General features: G+C 33.9%; 1 protein-coding gene across 4 annotated transcripts in view; it reads right to left on the bottom strand.

Annotated features, from left to right (window-relative positions):
• Positions 1 to 7,711: 7,711 nt before the first annotated feature.
• Positions 7,712 to 25,472, bottom strand: part of LOC149802605 (uncharacterized) — a 118,738-nt gene continuing 100,977 nt past the window's right edge. For 2 of the 4 annotated variants that reach the window (XM_089951893.1, XM_089951892.1), the window contains one exon: positions 7,712 to 11,358. Coding sequence is in view for 2 of the 4 variants with exons in the window: in XM_089951892.1 (XP_089808018.1) it covers positions 11,280 to 11,358 (79 nt within the window). In the remaining 2 variants the exon portion in view is untranslated. Of the gene's footprint in view, positions 11,359 to 16,099; positions 16,142 to 19,570; positions 23,967 to 25,472 lie in introns of those variants that run through there. The other 2 variants (XR_016420069.1, XM_089951890.1) reach the window with 2 other exon arrangements.

The raw sequence follows: 25,472 nt of genomic DNA, 5'->3' as shown, positions 1-25,472 counted from the left end.
TATGTCAGCTTATGAATGAGAATTCACACATAGGTTGTTGAAGGGGAAGAAAATACATGGAGCATGAAACGGCTACACTATTAATGTGTTGTTTATTTCTCTAAGACTAAGTAGTATCGGTGTCGACCGCTCAGGTGGCCTAGTGGTTAGAGTGCCTGCCCTGGGAGCAGTAGGTTGTGGGTTTGAATCTAGGCTGAGTCGTATAAAAGACTTCTAAAAATGATACTAACAGCTGCCTCACTAGGCGCTTGGCATTAAGAGGTTAGTGTTAGGACTGGTTGGCCTGGTGTCGGGGATAATGTGATAGGGTGGGACATCATGCTACATTTGTGGCATGATGCCCTAGTGCTAGAGATCACTTTAAACTGCCACACTACAGACATTGTATGACTGGATTTTTTTTTAAAGCTACGTTCAAATTAAATCATGTGCACACACGCACAGTATCAGTGTCTCGCGGTACACTCCAGTGGCCTAGTGGTTAGAGCGTCCACCCCGGATGCAGATTATCATGGGTTTGAACCCTGGCCGAGTCATACCAAAGACTTAACAAAAATGGTACTAATAGCTGCCTGGCTAGGCACCAGCATTAAGAGGTTAGTGTTAGGACTGGTCAGCCAGGTGTCAGGATAATGTGACTGGGTGGGACATCATGCTACATGTCTGCAGCATGATGCCCCAGTGCTAGACATCACTTTAAAATGCTACAATGCAGACATCGTAGCGATATGACTGGAAGATTGTTAAAGCTACATTAAAAATCTAAATCGCATGCGCACACAGTGTCTCAGCATAAAAGGAGTCATTTATACAATTGACGTGCTCCTGGATCACTGCTATGAGACTATTCATAAAGAGTATACAGTTATTTCACATTGCAATGGGAGTTTATATATGCAATCAACATGGATTCTTGAATCTGCTCTTGCATGTGAGCTGTTCAGCCTGAAGTTTATTCTTGGTAGTAGTGATTCGGTGGTTAAAACACTTTGAATGTGACCAGAAGGTTGGGAGTTCTATTACCACCAATCTTTTCTGATCACAGAATTTCTGCTGACGTTTTGAAAGGTGATATGATTTGTTTGCAGTAGTTGCATTTGGGCGTGCTCCAGTAAGAAAGCATATTGTTTTTACCTCTCTACTGGTCATAGACTAGGGATGGTCTGTTGTCATCTTCCAACTTATGTCTGTTCACCATCCAGTTCTACAAGTTAGCACTAGTACTACTGAACTACTCGGAGAATTGCCTTGAAATTGTACACACATTCATCCAATGTTCTACCTGGTTGCAAATCAAGATGGTGCTGATCTGATGTCCAGAATGGCAGCCAGCTTGAAAATATTGTCACTACTTCTACATAATGGCCATGTCAAGATCTGGTTTAAACTGAAAGACTTCTTATATCAACCAGTATGGCCACCACAGCAGTCACCTTGAAAATCCTATTACAGTTACTATGGAACGAAAGTCGTATCTTGAAAATGTTATTATCGCTACTCCTGCCAAATAAATGATTTGTGTCAACATGGGTTTTTTAACAATAGCCCTCTTGTGATACCAAAGTGGTCCTAAATGAAAATGGTGCCATTCATGCGTCCAATATGTCTGCAACAACAATGATCTTAAAAATCTTGTCACTACTTCCTATGAATGAATGATCTATATAACAACAGGTTTTCATCCTAAAGACTTGAGATGTCTTCTTTGTCCTAAATGAAAATAGTGTGAAGCTGACATTGAATAGGTGCATCACAGCAGCCAATTTGAAACTTCCTTTATTGATGTAGAACATTGGAGATGGTTTCAAGACGCAACAGTTAAAAGGAAGAAATGGTCTTTGAATTCCTAGAAATTCTTTTCACCCAGTATAGAGCCAATCCTTTCAATGAACTAATTATTTGATTTAAATGCTGAACATACAAAACATGCATTTAAAACTATTTGTGAGTAATGGGAGCAAATATAGCATTAATGACAAATGAGTCTGGTACTTTAATGAAGCAGTACTATCAACTGTCCAACATTATTTAACCAAACATATCAAACTTGCTTCTAAATGTTGAAAATGTGGTCAAGATTTTAGCAATAACTATGCAAGTAAATTTTTAACCTTGGATGTGGCTTTTTAAAAAAAATTACTTGGATTAATTTGTTTGTTCATGCACATGTGTAAAATAATTATACCTGGGAACAAGAATTAATGTGATTCAGAGGCATGTTTTTCAGCAAAACTTACAGGCATGCATCAGATGCATAAAAACATTTCTGGTTTGCCTGGGTTAAGCCTGCCTCAAGGTCTTTTGCCCAGTGTCTTTTTGGATTAGTATTGATTGGGCAATAGTTAAGTGTCTTGATTAAGCTAACAGCCATCAAGAAGGCTGCATTCTTTTTTAAGTAAGTTTGTGCATGGCAGCTTTTCTTGGTGAAAAATTGTTGAGCATAAGAGTTGGTAACAACATTTCTAGTTTTGTTGGAATAAGCACATCTTAAGGTGTTCTGCATAATGATGTGTTTTCATTGTTCCTAGGCAGTAAAAGTAAATAGCAGCTGGCCCAGCCTGGTCTTGGAAATGAACGAGGCAGTCCAATAAGCTATCATTTATTTAATGATCATTGTGCATAGATGCACACCATTCTGGCTGGTTTGAGCTCACCTGTAAAAGGTGTTTTTGTTGACAGGCTTTCATTTATTGAGCAGACAGAATAAAATGCCCATGACATAACATGGCAGATGACCTAGCTTTGCCTAACCCATCATTCTTGCTTATCAAAGACTTCTAAAAATGGTACTAACAGCTGCCTCACTAGGCGCTCAGCATTGAGAGGTTAGTGTTAGGACTGGGTGGTCTGGTGTCGGGATAATGTGACTGGGTGGGACATCATGCTACATGTACGCAGCATGATGCCCCAGTGCTAGACATCATTTAAACTGCCACACTGCAGATATCAGTTGCGATAAAGCTGGAAAAATTGTTAAAACCATGTTAAAAATCTAAATCATACACACACTCATTCTTACATAAACATCTTTGTGACACCTTGTGGTACCATCCCAACACAGACTGGTTTAAGTGTTTCACTGTGTGAACATCTTCATCCACGTGATTATAATAATTTAGTGGTGTTTTACAAACTAGTCTTGTAGCAGTAAATATAATTATGGAATTAGTATAAACATGGAAGTCTTGGAGTGTTACATTTATATATTTTTCTTTACAAAACCATTCATTAATAATCCTTAACATTATACAGTACTTGTAAGAAACTGGTTTGTATGTATCTCGTATTCTAAAACTTCTTTTGGTTGTTTTTAATGAGCTCTACTAGTCAAGGACCAGAAGAGCTTATGGGATGGTCTGCAGTCTTACATCCATCTGTCCATCCATTAGCACAAGTTGGTTATCTCTATTCATAAACTACTTGGAAGATTGCCTTCAAGCTTTCCACACACACACATTCATCACATAGTCTAGTTGCTTCAAAAGAAATGGTGCTGCTCAGACATATATGGCCACCGCTGTTGCCATGGTCATATCAGCATGGGGGTTTTCACTAAAAGACTTCTCATGATGTCCAGCAGGTCCTGAAGGAAGAGGGTGTTGATTTATGTCCAGTATGGCCACCACATCAGTCCTCTTGAAAATCTCGATGCTATTCCTCCTGAAAGGATTGTCGTACATCAACATGGGGTTTTCATCAAAAGACTTTATGATGTTGGTGCTTAATAAAACTTATGCCAACTGACATAGAATGTGGTCATCATTCCAGTCACCTTGAAAATCTTTTTATAGCTATTCCTTCTGAATGGTTGGTCATATTAACATGGAGTTTTCACTAAACAACTTCTGATGTCTGGTTGGTCCTTTATGAAAATGAAGTGTATTTGACATCCAATGTAGCCACCAGTGTCCATAATGAAATAAAAGTCATTACTTGACTTGCATTATGAAGTGCACTGATGACGAATACTATTTGAAACCAAGTTCTTATTTAAGTGTGGTTACAGGCAGTTTTCTTCTCTACCTTGTGAAACGTGCAAAGGATATGGAACTGGGAATAGAAGAAGCATCACACAAGTTTCCATCCCTTTTTTGAATCTCAAAGTCTGAAAGCGGATGACACCCTTTCCTGGTCTGCCAATACCTTGTGGTTGATTCCATATGACCTGTATTGTCTGTCAGTTCAATCTATGCTGACTAGAAATTCAAGGTATGCTGCCTGTACTACAATTTTTTGATTGTGCTGTGCAGACACTCTGTCCAGTACAAACAGGTATTGGTTAGGTTGAAGCACATCAGACAGCGAGTGGCTGCTTGTAGGCAAAGCAAAATGATGGTCATAATTGCGAATGGGGAGAATGGAAAGAAATGCATATTGGCTTCAATTTGTCAGTGAGTAGAATATTCTTTCAAAAGGACAAAAATCTCAGTAGGCAAAGTTTTCCAGTTTGTTCCATGAAAGAGCATTTCAAATCGCCCTGGGAGGAAGAGAACATTTAGACAAATATTCCTGAAATGAGATGTCTGCAGCTTTATTTCTTGGATTTTAAATCTTTTTCCTAACCATATTTTTTCTTTTATAATATAGGTTTCCAGATGATTAAACCCAGACTGACCAAGATATTTTATACAAAAATATTACATCAGAATGTGGTGCTGTACTATTTGAATTTCTAATACACAGTGATTTAAAACCAATTTTATTTGGTTGGATGGGGTGTCAAAGCTTTTTGTTGTCATATATAAGGGGGAGGGTTAGTAAATATAAGCCAAAGTAGTGTGACATCATATATGGATGATCCCAAATTTAACTTGCAATACCTGCTTTTCTTTAAGCCAGACTGAACGTAAAATTTTTATCTTTTTACCTCAAAATTTTCGGGCCTCTATCATACCTTAGGTGCAAACTCTCCGCAAACTTTGGTTAATGTATGTGATCAAAAGCTTTGCAAAAACCAATCTTGTTTGTCAGTCAGTGACCTTGACCTTTGTCCTAAAAAAAAATTAAGTATGTTTCTTTCTAACCCAACATACATATCTTTCACAAACTTCGGCAATGATACATATTTGAGAACTTAAATATTTGTGTAGAAACCATTTTGCTTCATTCAGGGAATTGTTGACCAACAGGCTTCAGTAGCCTTAATGTTTGGCCAAAGTATAGTCTTGAACTAACCTTTCTGTGTAGAAACCATTATTTTCTTGTTAGACTTGCAATGACCTTTCAATTTGTTGTTTTAACCTAAGTACAAGTTATCTGCAACAATGTGCTCAAGGAACTTGATCATACCTGTTGACTTTCCTGCTGGGAGAGAAAACTTCCGATTTGTGCAGTTCCACTCCTACATCAAAATCTCATAATATTTAAAGATTTTTGCAGAGAACTCTGGATTATTACATTATGCCTTCATTTTTCGAAAACATAAATAGCTGTATCATGCAAACTATGCATCTGAGATTTTGAAAGAACATGGCCGCTCTGATGCCAAGTAGGATTGACCAATATAAAGATTGTGAGGATTATAAGTTAGGATCATGTGCTGTCAGTTTTGTCTGTGCTTTGACCTTTGTTAGTGTTATATTTTTATTGTAATTTGAATGTGCTTTAAACATACATATTCATTATATTTGATTATTAATACTGACCTTCTAAAATGTTTTTCATACCATAATCTTTTTACTACAGTAATTCAAAAATTTAAGTTAAAATGTGCTTTGTGGTATTTTTTTGAAAATGGGCAATATTTAGTGAAAATGATACTTAAAAAATACCACAGAAAAACCTCTTTATCTGATGTCCCAATCTCCTTTCCTTAGTATTTTATTGAATTTCCTTACTTAGCTTTTGAAAAGTTGATAGGTATGATTGTGCAAAACCATTTTTCTTTGAGCCATAATTACCTAGACATTTGAATTTTGTTAAAAATTTTTTAAAGAAAAATCAATTGGCTTGTTCCTCACCCCAAGTGCAAGCCATCCACAAAGTTTGGTCCAGATCTGTAATATAGAACAAATGCTATTGTGCAGAAACCATTTTTGTTCTCAACCCCAGACTTAATAGTCTTCTTCCTACCCACAAGTGCAAACTCTACCCACTGTTTTGTATTGGTAGGAGGTGGAGAACTGGAGCTGTTGTGCAGAGACAAATGTAAACAGATGAACGAGTGTACAGTATGACATCAAAAGCATCTGTGGTGGATGTATATAAAAAAAATCAACATTGTTCTTTTTTCAGTAACAAGAGACCTCAATCTTTTGTCCCCAAAGGAACAGGTTTCTGCCGTCATTCATGTGCAAGCCATCATTAAAATTTAGTCCAGGTGTGTGGTACAGTATTACTGTTATTTTGCAGAAACCATTATTGTTTCACTTGCAGTAATCCTGACCAGTTGATCCTAAAATTGAGACTTCTTCCTTACTTGGAATGGAAGTTACCAACTAGCCTCACTTGTAAGTCGAGATCAACTGTATACTGTAGACTCAGATCTGCTGTCACATAATGCACCATCAGATCTGGGTCTGTGCAATTTGTTATGAGTAATCAGTAGAACAAACAGCATATACCCTGGTTTGCAGGCACATTATACTTAAGCATCAGGATCTTTGTTGTTTGCAGTTTGACTAGACTCATAAGTGAGTATTTATGGTATTTATGCAGCCTGGTATTGATGATGGTGAACTAAAGTTACTGTGCAGAAGCAAAGAAAAGGGAACAGGCAGACGGATGCATGCCATAACATTATGCATATAACTGAACATCCTTCTCATTCATATCACCAGTACCAACATTTCAATCTTTCACAGCTTATTTGGGAATTTTTAATGATACCAACATGTATTATCATGATAGAAATCATTGTCTTGGGAAACTGGATAAAAATTGTCATAAGAAAATGGCACTGATTTCGTAAAAATAGGAAATAATTTTTTTGTCCACAATAGCTTGTCATATTTCTTGATGCTGGTGAAATTTTAAAGCATTCTTTCTTTAAAATTAAATAATTTTGTATATATCTGTTATGATTTTGTGAGTAATAAAGTAGGTGGGGTTTAGAACACATTCAAGATAGGTCACCTGGTGGGTGTAGGATGGCTAGGCTGGTGACTTGAATATATTGAAAAAGATGAAATTTTTATGTACAAGGAATTAAATTCAATATTGATTCTCTCCCTTATAATAAAATTAAATAGTAGTGACGGTGTTTAAGACTTCAGGAGAGATACAAGAATTGCAAAGATCGTCCATGAGGTGTGTGTGTGTGATTAGGATTTTTAACGTAGCTTTAACAATTTTGCAGTCATATCGCTACAATGTCTGTAGTGTGGCAGTTTATAGTGTTGTCTAGCACTGGGGCATCATGCTGCAGACATGTAGCATGATGTCCCACCCAGTCGCATTATACTGACACCAGGCCGACCAGTCCTAACACACCTCTTAATGCAGAGCGCCTAGCAAGCTGTTAGTACCATTTTTGTAAGTCTTTGGTATGACTCGACTGGGGCTCGAACCCATGACCTCCCGCTTCCAAGCAGACGCTCTGACCACTAGGCCATCGGAGCAGTTGCCTCCATGACGTCTGAACAACTTATGAAAAATATGTTTTGGGATAGAAATTATTGAAAAGAAAAAGAAATCACATGCACACACACTGCTGGAAATTATAATTTGAAACACCATAAAACTGACACAAAAAGTGATTAATAATAACCCGTTACAGTAATAACTTTAATTCGTACTCTACAGTCAAGTGGAATTTGTATATAAACTTTAAATATAGCAACAATTTAGTAATGCATACATGAACTCAAGCACAATATCATTAAGATCTTTGTGTTAAACCTCGTTAATGTGGCCACTTTAATTTATATCTTGTGACTTTAAGCTGGAATTCACACTATTTTTTAAACCCCAATTAATTTTTGCATAATAATAAATATGCTAACAATTCAGTGATGCTTACATGAGCTCCAGCAAAAAATCTATTATTTTCACCTTTATGTAACTGAGGCAAAGACAAAGCCTGATGACAAACCAACAAAATACAATAAACCAATTTTTTTTCTTCATTTCACATGTACAGACTTGGCCTCTTAATTTAACACACATTTGTCACCATACGCATCAAACACAATTTTCTTGTACATCACTCTTTAGACTGGTAACTGGATAAACAATTTGGATAAATGAGACTAAACTATAATTCATCACAGACAGGCAACATGCCATAGTAGTTAAAGTACATGTATATAGGTAAATAAATGTCTATATTTGTTTTTTTGTTTTTTTTTACATACTGTGACTTAGAGAACACAGACTCGGATCTCCCATCACATAATATACAAGCAGATTTGGGTCTATACAAATTGTTTTACTGATAATTTCAAACCAACAGCACAAGGTAGACACTGACTGACTACTGCATTATAAAAATAAAGATTGGGGTGTACCTTGTTTGCAGTTGGGTGTGTTTGATCATTGGTAAATATAGCCATATTTTTGACCACATTTATATTGCCATATTTAGAAATAAAAGATAAAATGAATTTAAAGATGAAAAGTCAACATGTTTTATCAATTTTTTTTACAACAATGAACACTGCTAAACTTGTTTTAGATAAGTTACAATACAAATTTCTTTAATTATTTCATTGTATATTATAAAATCTTAAGTATAAATTAATTTTTAAAAAAAAACCATTTTAACATTTTATATTATAAGCACTTTAAAGATAATTAACCATATATTATATATGCTCGCTTATGAATCCAACTGCAAACTGCACAGACCCAGATCTGCCATCATATAATGCACCAGCAGATCTGGGTCTGTGCAGTTTGTTAGGAGTAATCAGCAGAACAAACAGCATAGGCCCTGATCTGCAGGTGCATTATGATATTGCAGATTAGGATCATTATTGTTTTGCAGTGCTTCTGAGTGAATATATATGGTAATTTGCAAATATTACAATTCATTAAAACAAAGCACTTTAGTAACAACTCTGAATGCACACATTAAGTTTTCAAATCATATGCCAATATTTTAAGGATACTGTATTTGTCACCTTTATCTTTTATTTTATATATCTCTAATAGAGTTTTAATATATTCCCTTTTATCATGTACTTCATGTCTTTGTTTATTTGGAAGGGTCTTTCTTATGAAAGATTTTTTCTTTTTCATAATTCTTAGTTTTTAGAATTTATCATTTAATCTGAACCATATAGCCATAATTTTGCTGATATGCTGTTAAAGCTGAACACATAAATAAGTAATTACTTCAATAACATCACATCATATCTGAAAAATGCTGATTCTCAAGCTTTCTTCCAATGCTAGTTTTATATATAAAACCAGATCAGGAACAATTACACTGTTTACACCATAGTTAAGAATCCACTATAAAATGTTCAAAAATTTATGTTGGACAATATTCTTCAAACAGACAGGTGGTCAGCAGTAAACAATGTCTGTTAAGTGAATAACATAGATCTACTGACAGATAATGCATTGTAATAATTAGGGTCAAAATGTTTGATCTACTGCATAGGCTCACTTTTACATCAGATTCAAAATGCAGACCCAGATTATTGTTAACACAATTCCCTGGCAGATCTGGTCAATGCAGTTTGTTAGGAGTAATTGGTACAATAAACGTCATCTACCCTGATCAGTTTGTGCACTATGCCACAGTAGAAATGGTTCATGTTGTTTGCAGGTGAACTTAACTCACAAGTACATATGGCATTAACCTCTAACACATGGATGGTGATATGCCAGCACATACCATATATAGTCATGCAAATGTCCAGTCCAACTGCAAACAACATAGACTCTGATCTGCCATCAAATAATACAGCAGCAGATCAGGGTCAGCATTGTTTATTGTAATGATTACTCCTAAATGCATAGACCCAGTATCTGCCAGTGCACTCTCATTTGGGTTTATTCTATTTTTAGTAATGGCAGGCATATTTGATGGTGGATCAGAATCGCAAGTAAAAATTTGGAAGGCCTTCATGTCACGGTTCTTTCATAGAATGCTTATTGTCGAATTTGGGCCTAATTATTTTCAGTACTACTATTTTTTTTATGGAAGATGTTTAAAGGTTTTTCTAATTTGAGCAATGGTGGCCATATTTGCTGGCAGATTGCCATCAATAACATAAACATGAGAACCTTTCATTTAAGAACATCTTCTTTCAAATTTGTCGGATTCCTTTGAGTACTTTTTGGTGAGCCATTCTGTCACATATATAATTATTTTATCTTAGCTAATGAATACATTATTTGTGGTGGAATATTAAATACTGAATTGAAAAGAATGTAGATTAATGAAGTAATTTTTTTTCTCAGAAGAATCCTTTATATGAGTAAAATGTGCAAAAGTAGGCTTGAATTTTTAATTATATTCATGTTATTGTTGCCACAAAATTTTTGACTGACAACTTCTCATAAATACAGGTCCAGAGTGTATTTTCTGTCTTACCAAGATAGTAATTTTACAAAACATTGCAAGTTTTTTTCTGCTTTTAGTAATGGTGGCCATATTTGATTGATAAACAATATTTGCATCCTTTATGACAGGATGCACTCAGCAATCAAATTCTGAACAGTAGTGTTTGAAAATAAGTTATTTAAAGGTATATTAGTTTTACGTAATGGTGTCCATATTTGATGACTGTCATCATCTATAGAAATGTGTAACTCATTTACAGTATGATCCTTTCTGTCGATTTTAGTCACAGAAGACGTCATCTAAAGGATTTTATATTTTGAGTACTGGATGATGGTTTGGCATCATTTAAACAATTCTGAAAGAACTTTATGCCAGCATGGCTTCTGTAAAATTTGGTCAAATTCTGTTGAGAGTTTTTTATAAGAAGTTGTTTAAAGTTGTTTTTTTAGTAATAGTGGCCATGTAATGACAGACTGGCATCAGTTCAATAAATGTTTAGGTCTTAATGCCACAATGTTTGCTGTAAAATTATCTGCAAGTTGGTAAAGGGTTTTTGAGAAAGTTTTAAAAATAAATATGAATGTGCAGTGGATGATGCACGACAGACAGTGGGTGAAGGACAAAAGACCATACCATCAGCTCATTTGACTTTACAGACAGATGAGATCAAAATATATTGGTATTTGTTAAAACTATCTTTGATAATGAAAACAAAAATCATTAGTTAAAATTCTACAATAAGTTCTGTAAATATTTGGTAAGCACAAAAAAAATAATGTAAAAACACAAGGGAGATAACCAGTGAAGAGACAAGCAGACAGTTTTAAAAATGTGTGATCCATGTTTCTGAGTTCACATATTCTCCATTTAGGCCTGGGATCTCTGAGGCTGATGAAGATTCACTGTTGAAAAGAGAAAATAAATAGAATTATAATGGAATATGCAGGTAAACAAAACGAGAAAAATTTCAGAAAAAGAAAAGATGTTTTCTGTTGTCTGGCAAAAACTGACTCTAAATTATATTACAAAGAGTCTCTCAAAGGGATTGACACTCTACTGACTGAAAAGAATTAACAGAAATCCAAGGTATGACTGCAGTCAATGTAACTGCTTAGTACTGAAACCATCTCTCATATTCCTGAGAAACTCCATCATACTGACTATGCAGTCAATGTAACTGCTAAGTACTGAAACCATCTCTTTTATTCCTTAGATACTCCATCATACCAACTATGCAGTCAATGTACTGAAACCATCTCTCTTATTCCTGAGAAACTCCATCATACTGACTATGTAGTCAATGTAACTGCTTAGTACTGAAACCATCTCTCATATTCCTGAGAAACTCCATTATACCAACTATGTAGTCAATGAAACTGCTAAGTACTGAAACCATCTCTCACATTCCTGAGAAACTCCATTATACCAACTATGTGGTCAATGAAACTGCTAAGTACTGAAACCATCTCTCCTATTTCAGAGAAATTCTATCATACCAAATTGAGTAACAAAATTAATTTTTAACATGTCCGAGTTAACATATTCACAATATACCTACAACTGCATGTCATGGTCACTGATCATGAGCCTGATCTCATGGACAGAAAATGATTAAAAAATGTCTCAGACAATGTCAAAATATACTCGTGTACTAAGTTGGATTAAGTCTTTATTTTTTGTGGACACAAAAGTCAGTCATTTAAGTGGCATCATTGCCACCTCTGGGGCACCAGAGCTAGGGTGGCAGTCACCACCCCAAGAATTCAGCAATATAAAAAACTTTGCTTAAAATCCACTATTTATCTAGTACAAATAAACAGGAAAATATGCGTAGATATGACGTTATTTGTCACTTTGGTTGATACTGGAAAACGGCCAGCGCATGGTAGATGTGTTAACCAATGCATGACCAATTATTATTGGATAACTGAATGTGGTTAATGCACATGAGTAGATAACACTGATCAGTAATAGGCAAGGTGAGGACATCATTGTTCTGTTAAACTGGCAACCACCGGCCCTATGCTTTGGAGACAAAAAATAAATTTGTGGCATCATCCTTACATAAAAGACTTTACATTACTTTTAACTTGCATCACTTAAAATGAAAATCAAAATTTAAGATTCATTCTGTTAACTGCACTTGCTGTGTTAACACAGGTAGTCCAAATCAGCTGTTCAATTTCCCTTAGCAATCTTTTGGGATAAAGAAACCCAGAACATCATTAATTTACATGGTTTGAACTCCATCCTTGGCTCCACTAAGATGAGATAATTGTCTTTAATATTTAATATCTTTCTCTAAATATATAGCACAGCAAATATAACTATTTTATTGTGTTTGATCCAGGCAATATCTATAATTTTTTATCTATTAAAATAGCTTCCAATTTAGAGAAAAATAAATAACAAAAAATAAAAGAAAGCTTTTTATGTGGTTTAAACCCATGCAAACAAGCCCTAAAATGTTCACATATTTATCTTAAATAAACAATACTATTTCATATATGAGATATTCATCTAGTCTTTACTCTTTATTTTGTTGGTAATTTGCTGTGTTTAAATAGGTTCCATGTTTAATCACTTTCAGACTAAAAACTTGGTGTGTTGCTTCATATGCAAATCAGCAATGGCATAAGGGAAGAATCGTCTCCAATTCCAAGGTGGACAAATGCTTCATATCAAAAGGCTTCTGCAACTGGAAAGATGCAACGACAAAGTTCAAGAAACATCAGGACTCAGAATGCCACATGGAAGCCACAGAGACACACATTACACACGGAAGCCCCAGAGACACACATTACACTGCTGCAATAAACAAAAGACATTGGAGAGACTTTATCATCTGTACACTCAGATGAAAAGATGAACAACAGGCAGCAGTTTCTCACCATTCCTGAGAAATGTTAGATTTCTAGCATTGCACTGCTAGGTCATGATCAAAATGACAGTAATTTCATTTACATGGTTCCCTCCATCAATGTTGAGAGTTTGACCAGTATCATCGAAGACATGCTAGTGAAGATGATAATATCAATTAATATCTGTAGTGGACAGTACTACAATGGGGCTAGCAACCTGTCAGGGCCAAATAAAGTAGTGGCCATAAATATATCAAGGAAGGAGGAAAGGGTTGTATATTTGCGTCTTTTTGAAATATTGGTACCAACTACATATAGTGTTTTAGTGAAAACTCCATATTGATATGCCTAACCATTAAAAAGGATTTTCACAATGGCTATTACTGATCAGCTCCATTTTTATTTATGAACATCTAGACACCATGTTGGTATGACAATCTACTCAGAAGAGTAACAATAAGATTTTCAAGATGGCATTCAGAGTGGCCATATTGGATCTAAAAAAAGGCATCATATTCATATAGGACAAACTAGATATCATAAGAATGCTTTTCATTAATCCCAATGTCTAAATGACCATCTATTAAACAACAATGTCAATAACAAGATTGTTAAGATGGATAGACATATCAGACTGAGACAAATTTTATTTAGGACCAACTACACAATAAAAGAATCTCTTGATGAAATGTCCATGTTTGATTTGATCATATGTACATGATGACTAGCAATAACATGATTTCAGATATTGCCACAATGGCAATCATATTGGATGTCAGATCAGCAATTTTCAATTATGACCAACTAGACATCACAATAAATCTTCTGGTGAAAACCCCATGCCAATATGGCAGACCATTTAGGAGGAGCTGCAGTAAGATTTTCAATCTGATCACTGGCATCTACAATGAATGTCTGAGCAGTACCATTTTCATTTAAGACAAGACCAAGTAAACCTTTGGATGAATGTGTGAGTAAAGCTATCCTCAAGTAGTTTAGCAGCAATAGCGATAACAAACTTGTGCAAGGGATGGACAATAGGTAATACTTGATGGATTGAGTGATGATGGACAACAGGCTATCACATAAGCTCTTCTTCCCTATGACCAATACAGCTAAAAAATGAACACATTCAATAATAAAAGTATTACTCTTATGAACCCTATTCTCAAATTGTTAGAATATGGTGTATGATAAAATGTGTGATTACATAGCTATGATAAAATGTGTGATTACATAGCTATGATAAAATGTGTGATTACATAGCTATGATAAATGTTAGAATATGGTGTATGATAAAATGTGTGATTACATAGCTAGATATATGTTAAAGTAAACTACGTCGGGTATTTGTCATATTTTCATGATATTACTACTTAAACATATAAACAAAATTTACATTAAGAAAAATATCCAACGTTAAATTTGAGAATCCATTTAATTGTAAGTGTCTTTAAATAAGTTGACACTCAATTTCTCAAATGAGATGCATTCTTAATTTTAAGATATACATAAATATGTATGCCTTTATATGTCTATCTCTTACAGGGACAGAGAAATCATTAATTTAGAATAAGCCATCATAAACCCACTAACACTTTCAAGTAAATACAATAATGTATGCATGTAAAACACAGTACTGTCTATACTTGCTTATGAGTCCAACTGCAAACTGCATAGACAAGATCGGCTGTTGCATAATGCATTGGCAGATCTGGGTTTGTGCAGTTTGTTAGGAACTATCAGTAGAACAATCAACATAGACCCTGACCTGCAGGCACATCATGCTATGACAGATCAGATCTTTGCTGTTTGCAGTTTGACATGGTACTATTTTTGTTTCAGATTCTTAACATTTAAGTGAACTTTGTGAAAATAATTTGCGAAAAGATCTAATGAAGGCTGGTCTACAGAGCTGAGCTCTACTGACTGACATATAGTTAACAATTACATTCTAATTTGACTGACATATAGTTAACAATGACATTCTAATTTGACTGACATATAGTTAACAATGACATTCTAATTTGACTGACATATAGTTAACAATGACATTCTAATTTGACTGACATATAGTTAACAATGACATTCTAATTTGACTGACATATAGTTAACAATGACATTCTAATCTGACTGACATATAGTTAACAATGACATTCTAATCTGACTGACATATAGTTAACAATGACATTCTAATACAGTTGAGAAAGAGTCATATGCAAGAGGCACTCAACATAAACTTATGTGCAGCATTATGTCGAACTAAAACATGCATAGAAACAAAAGCTAGCAAGTTTTGGGATATTCCTGTAAATCAGACGATTTCTGATTGACTGGGGATCCATGAATATCTGCATGCTTAAAAACAGCAATACAATAACCTTTCATTAACTGACACAAAGTCTGACAGAAGGAATGAAATGTGATATATTTATACTTTATGATAAGATGTCCCCATGTTGATGGACATAGAATTGCCTCAATCAATGAGTTGTGCGATTAAATGTGATGTTGATTTGAAAATATAACATTTATAATCGCTTATAAGTTGGGTCCAAGTACAAACAACATACCTGGTAGACCCTGATCTGCCACTGCATCATGTGCTATCAGTTTTGGGTCAATGTTCTTTGTTCTATTGATTACACTTAAAAAACTGCATTGACCTAGATCTGCCAGCACATTATGTGACTGCAGATTGGATCTGTGCAGCCTGCAGGTGGACCAAACTTATAAATGAGTATGTGTGTTAAGAAAAAGTGTTTAGGCATGCATAAAATACCTTCTAAAATCTGCCTGCATATGATACATTTTCATTACATTCCTAGAAAATTAAAAAAAAAGTATTATATTTAGTTGTGTATAATATAGAGCCAAATACCAACAACACAGACCCAGATCCATTATCTCATAACTCAGACAGATTAGGTTCTACATTACTGATTCGAATCCATAATAATATGAATTCTCTGTAATGATTGCAATTTTAATCCATGGGTGTGGCACACATAAGTTCAGATTATTCCCAGTACATATATGTTATAAACCACCTATTAATAAAGTTACTAGGAACAAAATATTGAGAATCAGAAAGGGTATCTGAAAAATCAAAATTAATCAAACAGAATGTTCGCCTTGGCTAATGTAAAAACAATCTTTTATTTTCGTTTTCATTTTACTCTATAAAATTTTGGTCCCTAGTATGATACAATTTACTCACTTCTTTGAAATAAGTAGAGTTAAAGATTAAATTTGGATCAATCAGTTTCATGAGGTATGGAAACAAATCATATAAAAAATTTGGTGCAAATCAAAATATGTAAAAATCCAAAATTATATGCTTTATTTCTGTATTGATAATTCTTGTAAGTGAAGAAATAATTACAGCAGTTTTTTTTTAAGTTGAATTAGATTTTCTTTTACACATCTTCCATTTGCCTAAAAGAAACTTGCAAATCTTTTCCTTAAGGATGACAGTTGTTATGGTAATCCAAACATAAGTTTAAATATACTTGTCACAAAACCTAGTTTTCACTGATTATGTTTTGTTTTTTTTCTGCAATATGCATTCAATTCATTAATTATTTCATTTTGGATTGTGACAAAATTGTATAATATGCATTTACTACATTAATAAACTTAAGAAATATTCATTTAGGATTGCTAAAGTGACAAAATTGTATAATATGCATTAAACTTAAGAAATATTTCATTTTGGATTGCTAAGGTGACAAAATTGTATAATATGCATTATGGTCCCATCATTTTTGTTTTACGAAATATGCAGCACCTAGTGATGCATTTTTTATCTGCTGTCACTGTTAATGTTCAGTGCTAAAGTAAATGTACAAACCACTTTAAAAGTAACTACAAGAATTTCATGAAAATTGCTATTCTTAATGTTTAATGTATGCAGAATGCAACATTTTTTAAAATAAAATTTAATTCATCACCACAAAGGGAAGGGTTTGAGGTCGAAGGTCACCTCATTATTGCTATATATTTTGATTGAATTAAATACATATTTGGTAAGATGGATGCTTTAATTTTAAGAATATTTACAAGCTGAAAGTGGACTTTCTTTCGTGACATAAAATTGCTGCTGGGTCAAGTCCTTATGTTTGTCCTTGCTCTCTAGGACCCAGCTCATGCATCTTATCCTGAAAACGGCCACATAACCATATATGTGTACATGTATAACCATATATATGTACATGTATATGTATACCTTCTCTGCAGGAGAAAGGCTACCTAATGAGAATAGGCCTCTGGGTCACTACTTAAATAGGTGCGGATATAAATAGTTCTAAATTATGACCTGGTTATAGATAATGTTCATAACCCAACCTAAAACTTTATCACTGCTTACCCTCCTTGGACCCAGCATCTAAATCACAACTTGCAAACCATTAAGATCCCCATCCCATAGCCATATTTACTTTCCCAAAATAACATATATGAAACAATAGGACAGGTGTAAATTGTGACAGGTTTTTCTGTATGTGTAAATAGAATGAAATAAAGTTATATTTATTCATATACCATCTGTAATTTGCATTCCTCTCCTAGGTTATTATGGAAATCACACACTATATAAGTCTATTACTGAAGTTTATATCAACTTTGAATTTTCTAAAACTTATTATCCAATCCATCTTTTTTCTTCAAACTTTAGGCAAGGAAAATTTGCATTGCAGAGAACAATTGTTTCACCTATGTTTGGCTGGCTGCCTGGCAAGTTATTTTTTTCCTGACCTTGCCATCTTAAATACATTATCCTAATGGCCTGTCCTGTTAATCTGATTACAAGTCCATACTGGTTGATGAGATCATCCCATTTTCTTTAAAAAAAGGCAAATATTTATTTATTTTTTAAAAACAAATTTGGCAAACTTTTACTAAAGACATTTTTGTCTAATAATAAGTCTATACCCTACTTTAAACAAAATACTGCAATTATATTTATTTTTATCTAACCACTTTTTCTTTTTACTTGAATGTGTATACAAGTTTAATATTATGAATGCAGGTATGAATGATGCTGACCTTAGAGGCCACCAGAAATGCAAAGGTGCCATGTAGCACAAATATACAAGCCTTCCATTAATTCATCCATTCAAGCATCCATCTCAGCTTGGCATTAAACAGGTAAAGTAACTTTTGAATTTGGGGTCAGGGTGGAAGGAGTCAGTTAAACTGTGACTGGGGGTAGGGTGGAAGGAGTCAGTTAAACTGTGACTGGGGGTAGGGTGGAAGGAGTCAGTTAAACTGTGACTGGGGGTAGGAGTGGAAGGAGTAACTTAAACTGTGATTGGGGGTGGGTGGAAGAAAACCTTAAACTCTGACTGGGGTGGGGTGGAGGGAAACTTTTTAAACTGGGGGAGGAGAGGCCAATGGAGTAACTTAAACTGAACTTGGGAAGGATGTGGTGGAAGGAGCAAATGTAACTGGTGAAATGGATGGAAAGAGTAATTGTTAATTATTTAATAATAAATGCTGACTGCTTGATTTTATTTTGCTTTTGGTTTCAACAGCATGTTTAACACATTATTAGCTATATCCTCCAACTTAAATGTATGTGCCATTCCCATATACACACCAGAGAATTCAACCCAACTGGCATAGGTGGTTACTGAACCTGTACAATACTCTAACAACTGAGCTACTATGGTTCCATGGATGCCTAAATCTAACATGAAGACCTTTCTGTCTTGTGTATAACATTTGGGATCAAATTTTTACTTAGAGTTTACATATCAATTGATGTGAACATTCCAGATCAATTGCAACACATTTACATACTAAAATGAGCAGCAGTTAAATGTCCTGTAAACAGAATGTTTTACAGTGACTGACCTAGCTTCATGTAAAGCTTCTGCAGTTTGAGTCCGAGTCAAAAAAGCTGTTGTTAAAATTGTTGTTTTCTTCTAAAATTCATATTCTCATATTATTTATGAATCCTGAACTGTTGACCAATTAGATCATAGAGATCATGTCCCTCCTCTACCCCTCCCTTGCATGAGATAATCTTTCTGAATGAGATAATAATAATAATAATAATAATAATAATTATAATTATTATTATTATTATTATTATTATTACTAATATTATTATTAATGATGATCTACTTGTATAGAAAAATTTAAGTGGTGTTTTGTTATGTAAAATAACTGAATGGTCAGCATATACATTTATCGTGTGTGCATGTGGACAACCAAAAGAAAGAAAAAGAAAGAAAAAAGCAATTTAGCATATCTGTACAATATCTGAAATTTTATTCAGTCAAGACGAGAGATAATATATTGTTTAAAGAAAGATGCTGACAAATACACCTCTAAAAGTAGTAAAAAGACATTGTAAAAAAGTTACTGGTTCAGTGATTATCCTGATAAAATGCTAATTATTTGACAAAAATAGCGGCTTATTTACTTAAATCTCAAAGCTTTGTATTTTTATTATTAAATATTCATTGTTTCAAAGAATATATAAAATTTTCACTGATAATTAATGTAATATCAATTTATTTGTTTTATTAACATAATGGAATTAAAACTAGTTTTAAATTTTTGGTAATTAATTACTAAGATTGATTTTGTTATAAAGCTTGTCAAAGGAAATAACTTGCCTCTCAAAAGTTCCAAAAATATTTAGCATATGTGTCATGCAGAAGAGACATCTGTCAATACCCCATAAAATATTCAGCTTTGATAAATAAAATTAATTGAAATCTCTTCAATTAAAAAATAACATGCAAATTGGTGCAAATATTGAGAAAAAAAAATACCCATGTAATGTATATGCGAAAAACAATTGTTCATCTGTACCCCATACAATCTGAAAATAATTAACCAACAATGGCAGCAAATTCACAAAAATTTAATATAATTACCCAATTAAAAGAAGCAAATTCAAGAAACTGAATATAAGTACCCCAATAAAAGCAGCAAGTTAAAAATATCTAATATCACTACCACAATAAAATCAGCAGATTTACAAAACTGAATTACCCTAATGAAAGCAGTGTATTCATGAAACTGAATATAATTACCCCAATAAAAGCAGTGAATTCATGAAATTTGATTATAATTACCCCAATAAAAGCAGTGAATTCATTAAATTGATTATAATTACCCAATAAAAGCAGTGATTTCATGAAACTGAATAAAATTACCCCAATAAAAGCAGTGAATTCATGAAACTGAATATAATTACCCTCCAAAAAGCAGTGATTTCATGAAACTGAATATAATTACCCCGATAGAAGCAGCGAATTAATAAAAATGAATATAATTACCACAATAAAGCAGCGAATTCTTGAAATTGAATATAATTACCCCAATAAAACAGTGATTTCACGAAATTGAATATAATTACCCAATAAAAGTAGTGATTTCATGAAACTGAATATAATTACCCATATAAAAGCAGTGAATTCATGAAACTGACTATAATTATCCCAATAAAGGCAGTAAGTTCACAAAACTAAATATAATTACCCCAATAAAGGCAGCAAATTTTCACAAAACTAAATATAATTACCTCAATAAAAGCAGTGAATTCACAAAACTGAATATAATTATCCCAATAAAAGCAGTGAATTCACAAAACTGAATATAATTACCCCAATAAGCAGCAAATTCATGAAACTTAAAGATGAGTATAATTCTAGCTTGTTTTTGAAGTTTTAAACTGATTATTTTGCAAAACATATTTTGTAACAATGTTTTCAATTAGTATGATTTTACTGTTATTACATGAAATTAATACAATCATAGCTGTTACCATGGTTTCAGTGCATCCTCTCAACATTAATGTTCTTTTTCTTCTACAAGTGTACTTTGAAGATTAATTCAAACAGACTAAAAACAATTGCAGACATGTGGCTAGCCAATTTTGATCGTATACAGAGAATCCCAATTAAAATTTCAAGCAAGTTCAGATGCAGATCCAAAGATGCATTATATGATAGCAGATATGGATCTGTGTTATTTATTGCTGGATTTGTGTTCAAAATGAGCTTTGATACAGTTGCTACAATGACCCTGATTATGGTAGTCACAAGGTGATTACTATGTATATTTGCTTAGAAGTTGAATTCAACTGCAAACAGCATAGACTGATCTACCATCACATAATGCACCAACAGATCAGGATCTATGTTATTTGTTGTACTGATTACTCTTAAAAAGCTGCGCAGACCCAGATCTGCCAGCACGTTATGTGACAGCAGATCTGTGTCTGTGCAGTTTGCAGTTGATTCGACTTATCAATGAGTACATATGGTGAGTACAAGATTTATTAAATAGTATAGAATAGGGATGCACAAACATTTTCAGCCACAGGCCAGATTGCATTTTCTAAGACCACTTGAGGGCCACAAACACATTCTCTAATATAATTACTGTTCACAGGCCAGATTTCTGTGTTGTTTTAATTTGACCTGAGGGCCGAACAGAACATGTTTGTGGGCCGGATCCAGCCTGTGGGTTGTGCACCCTTGGTATTGAACAACAGAGACTCATTTTTGTCCACTAACAATCAAATGGCTATAAAAAAAAATTCAGCTTAATTTAACAGATAAGATTAACCATAATCTAGAGTGTGGATGGACAGATTTATGAACACACATGAATGTCCAAGTGATGGCCATGCTGAGATGCCACCAAGGTGGATTCCAAAAATACACTAAACTGTAATAGAACTGAATAAACCTTGGTCTGATTATACAAGATATTTGGCAGTGACACTGACATACAGTTTTGACTACAGCAAATTAGATCATTATTTTTCATCAAGGCAGTTAGTGCTATTTACAACTATAAAAGCAAATTAAGTATATGTATAATGCTGTAATAATCAACAGAGTTTATATTATACAAGAATAGCTTGATTAGTGTAAGAAATATTATTCAAAGCTGCAAACGTAGCATATGAAAAAATGCACTTTAAGAAAACAGGGTGCATTTGCAAATCAACATACACATGGCATGAATATGCAAGTGAAAGACAAGTAGCAGGTACAGTTGTCCAAACTTAAGCTTATATGGAAGGATGGAACAAATACAATGAGAATTAACTTAACAGTCAAACTAAAAAAAAGTGGGATCCCATCTAGTATCACTGGTGTGATCCTAATACTTATAATCTAACATGAACTCTAATAAGGGATCAGTCAGTACAAGAGTTCAAGCATGAAGGTCCAGTCTTTCTTAAGTCCACCAGAAAACATTTTTGAATACAGGAAACCATTTAAGTATTCTAAAATGATCAATGACTAAATTAATATATATAATTACAAATGTTAAATAAACACAAAATCTTTACTCAGTTGACATGTGTCATACTAATACTAGTATTTTCTGATGGCTGAAGTCTCACAATCATATAGGTTACACCAGCATTACTGTATATGACACCAGAAGGAATCAGCCTGAAAAAATCATATGTGAAATCACCTGGAACCATCCTGATCATGTGACAGTCAAAGATCATAAAATCTTTGTGGCTAAATTTATCCTAGAATTTGCAAACTATAAACCCTTGGGTTGAAGTTTTTTAGAACAGTTTTTAATTATTGTGACATGCAAATGAATTTGGATTTATTTTGTTGTTTGTATACAAATAATGTGCAAGTAAAGTTGTTCAGATGAATCCTAAACCGAATTACAGCCAAAATCATTGTTTACTCAAATATAGAATAATACAGAATTACTCTCTGCCTCATTATTCTTAATGCCTTGTAATGTTCATTTTTAGTCTGCGCTGTTGACCTTTATTTTCTATCTTTAGCGTGTGAAAGTTGTTTCTATAGAGCCTTTAGGGTACATACAAAATACTAGGTTTTATTTAGGATCTAAAATTTTATATTTGATTCTAGACTGACTGAATCAAGTGCACTCCAAGCTGGCTAACTGAATAGTGTGCTCATTGGCCACAAATGCTGAAGACAATTAATTACATTGAAAGGCCTTATGTGTGGAAGTGTTGTATTACAATGCATTGGGTGGTGGTGGTGGTGGTAAAATCAATTTTATATACTTAATATTTACATACAATTATTGCAATGCTGTATCTTTTCTGAGCACTAGTTCCCAGTCCAAGGATATTATTCCCTCAAGTTAGTAATTAGAGGTCTAGAATTAAAAAAAAATACAAAAGAAACATGATCCCAATCTAATAACTTAGTTCACTTCTGACAATCAGAATATCATTAAAACTTGGGCTGAGACTGAAAGGATATCAGGGCAGGGAACAAGGAGAATTAGCTAATAGAGAACTTGAGTATTGGTGAGGCTGCTCTATAGCCCTTAAAGGTGGATACTGAACAATCTGCTCTATAGCCCTTAAAGGTGGATACTGAGCAATCTGCTGTTGTTGTTGTTGGGTTTAACGCCATATTTCAGCACACGATAGGCTATGCATGGTGGCCAGTATTAATGGTGGAGGAAGAACCCGGGAAAACCCCGGGAAGAACCACCGACCCACGATAAGAGCAATCTGCTCTATAGCCCTTAAAGGTGGATACTGAGCAATCTGCTCTATAGCCCTTAAAGGTGGATACTGAGTAATCTGCTCTATAGTCATTAAAGGTGGATACTGAGCAATCTGCTCTATAGCCCTTAAAGGTGGATACCGAGTAATCTTGTTCCTTAAAGAGAAAACAAAGAAAAATTACAAATCCAGCCAAAGTGGGGCAGTTGGATAAATGCATTTTCTACTGTACCAATTGCAGAAAATTCTCGACTTGGGATTGTAAACCTTGGAAGTTGATTGCTTGAAAAATACACCCAGCAAACGTCCATGAAAACTGGTCATGGCAGAGAGCTTGTGAATGTGGAGAATATGAGGAGTGTTGTGCAAGAGGAAGCCTCTGTGCTGTGATATCTGGGATTGTCAACCAACAGGAGATAACAAAATCATAATCACTGGGGCCACATGGGATCTATTAGGATTGGCACCAAACATCATATATGGTGATCGATTTTCAGTACCTGGTAACTGAGCAACTACTGATCAGATGATGCCAACCATATTGGGATGCCAGAAACTTCAAAAACAAGACAACCACCTGCGCATACACACAGAATGCAAATTAAGATAGTGGAGTGTCTCATACAGCCTTTTTATGACCACATTTATGATTTACCAAAACCTCAAGTCATTACTGAATGTTGAGAGCAAATACAAGAAACAACAAAATAAATTGGAACAAAATCTGGATATGAAATATTTACCCTACACTGGTTATTAATAGGTCTCAGAATCCTCTATTCAGCAAAAAGGGGAACAGATACTTGAAACATAAGCAAGGACTGTGAAGAAAATAACAAATACAAAATACAAAATGAAAAAGAATATGATTGTCAGAGAAATGCCAAATGGTAAATTAAATAAAGAAACAATGAGTAACCATGAAACACATGTAGAAGAACATGAAGTTCAAGGAAAAGGAGGAAGATATTCCAGTTGTTGGAAGGGACTGAGGTATTAGACTAGGATCATGCTTTTTATTCTAGACATCCAATTATTGTTTGAGAGAGGGAATAATTTACCTTGGACTGGATACTAATACTTCAAAAAGATATGGCAAAGACATAAATAGCAGGTAACAGCTATTAAAATCACTATTTCAATTAAACACATGATAGCAATTTCTTTAAAGAAGCCATCACTTGTGACAAATTTTGAATTGATCTGACAAATGAAATATTGGGTATGATCATAAAAATGAAAATTATCTGGCAAACATACAGAAAAAATGCAGACAAAAAGTTTAATAAAACACATGAATTTACAATTTAATAAAATATAAGAATTTACAAAAGCAATCATGCAATAAATATACACAACGGAAAAAAGATATCACCCAAAAGAAAGATAACAATCATGCAATAAATATACACAATGGAAAAAAAAATATCATCCAAAAGAAAGATAAAAGTTAATCATTATAAAACTAAAGCAATTCAGACAACAATGAAATGCTTCATTAAAAAACACAAAGTGTTATACCTAGTAGTTGCATTTAGGGAAAAATTAAAATAATGGTATTCACAACAAAATATCCATAAGAATAATAATTATATAAATGTGAATCAGTGCACCACAACAGCTTGGGATTGACTGGTTAAAAAATAGAAATCATTACCCATAT

This window comes from Sinohyriopsis cumingii, chromosome 3, assembly GCF_028554795.1.
Source record: "Sinohyriopsis cumingii isolate HCF-2022 chromosome 3, ASM2855479v2, whole genome shotgun sequence".
Lineage (NCBI taxonomy): Eukaryota > Metazoa > Mollusca > Bivalvia > Unionida > Unionidae > Sinohyriopsis > Sinohyriopsis cumingii.
Note: the sequence above shows the minus strand (reverse complement) of the source record. Positions and strands in the feature narration are given on the sequence as shown.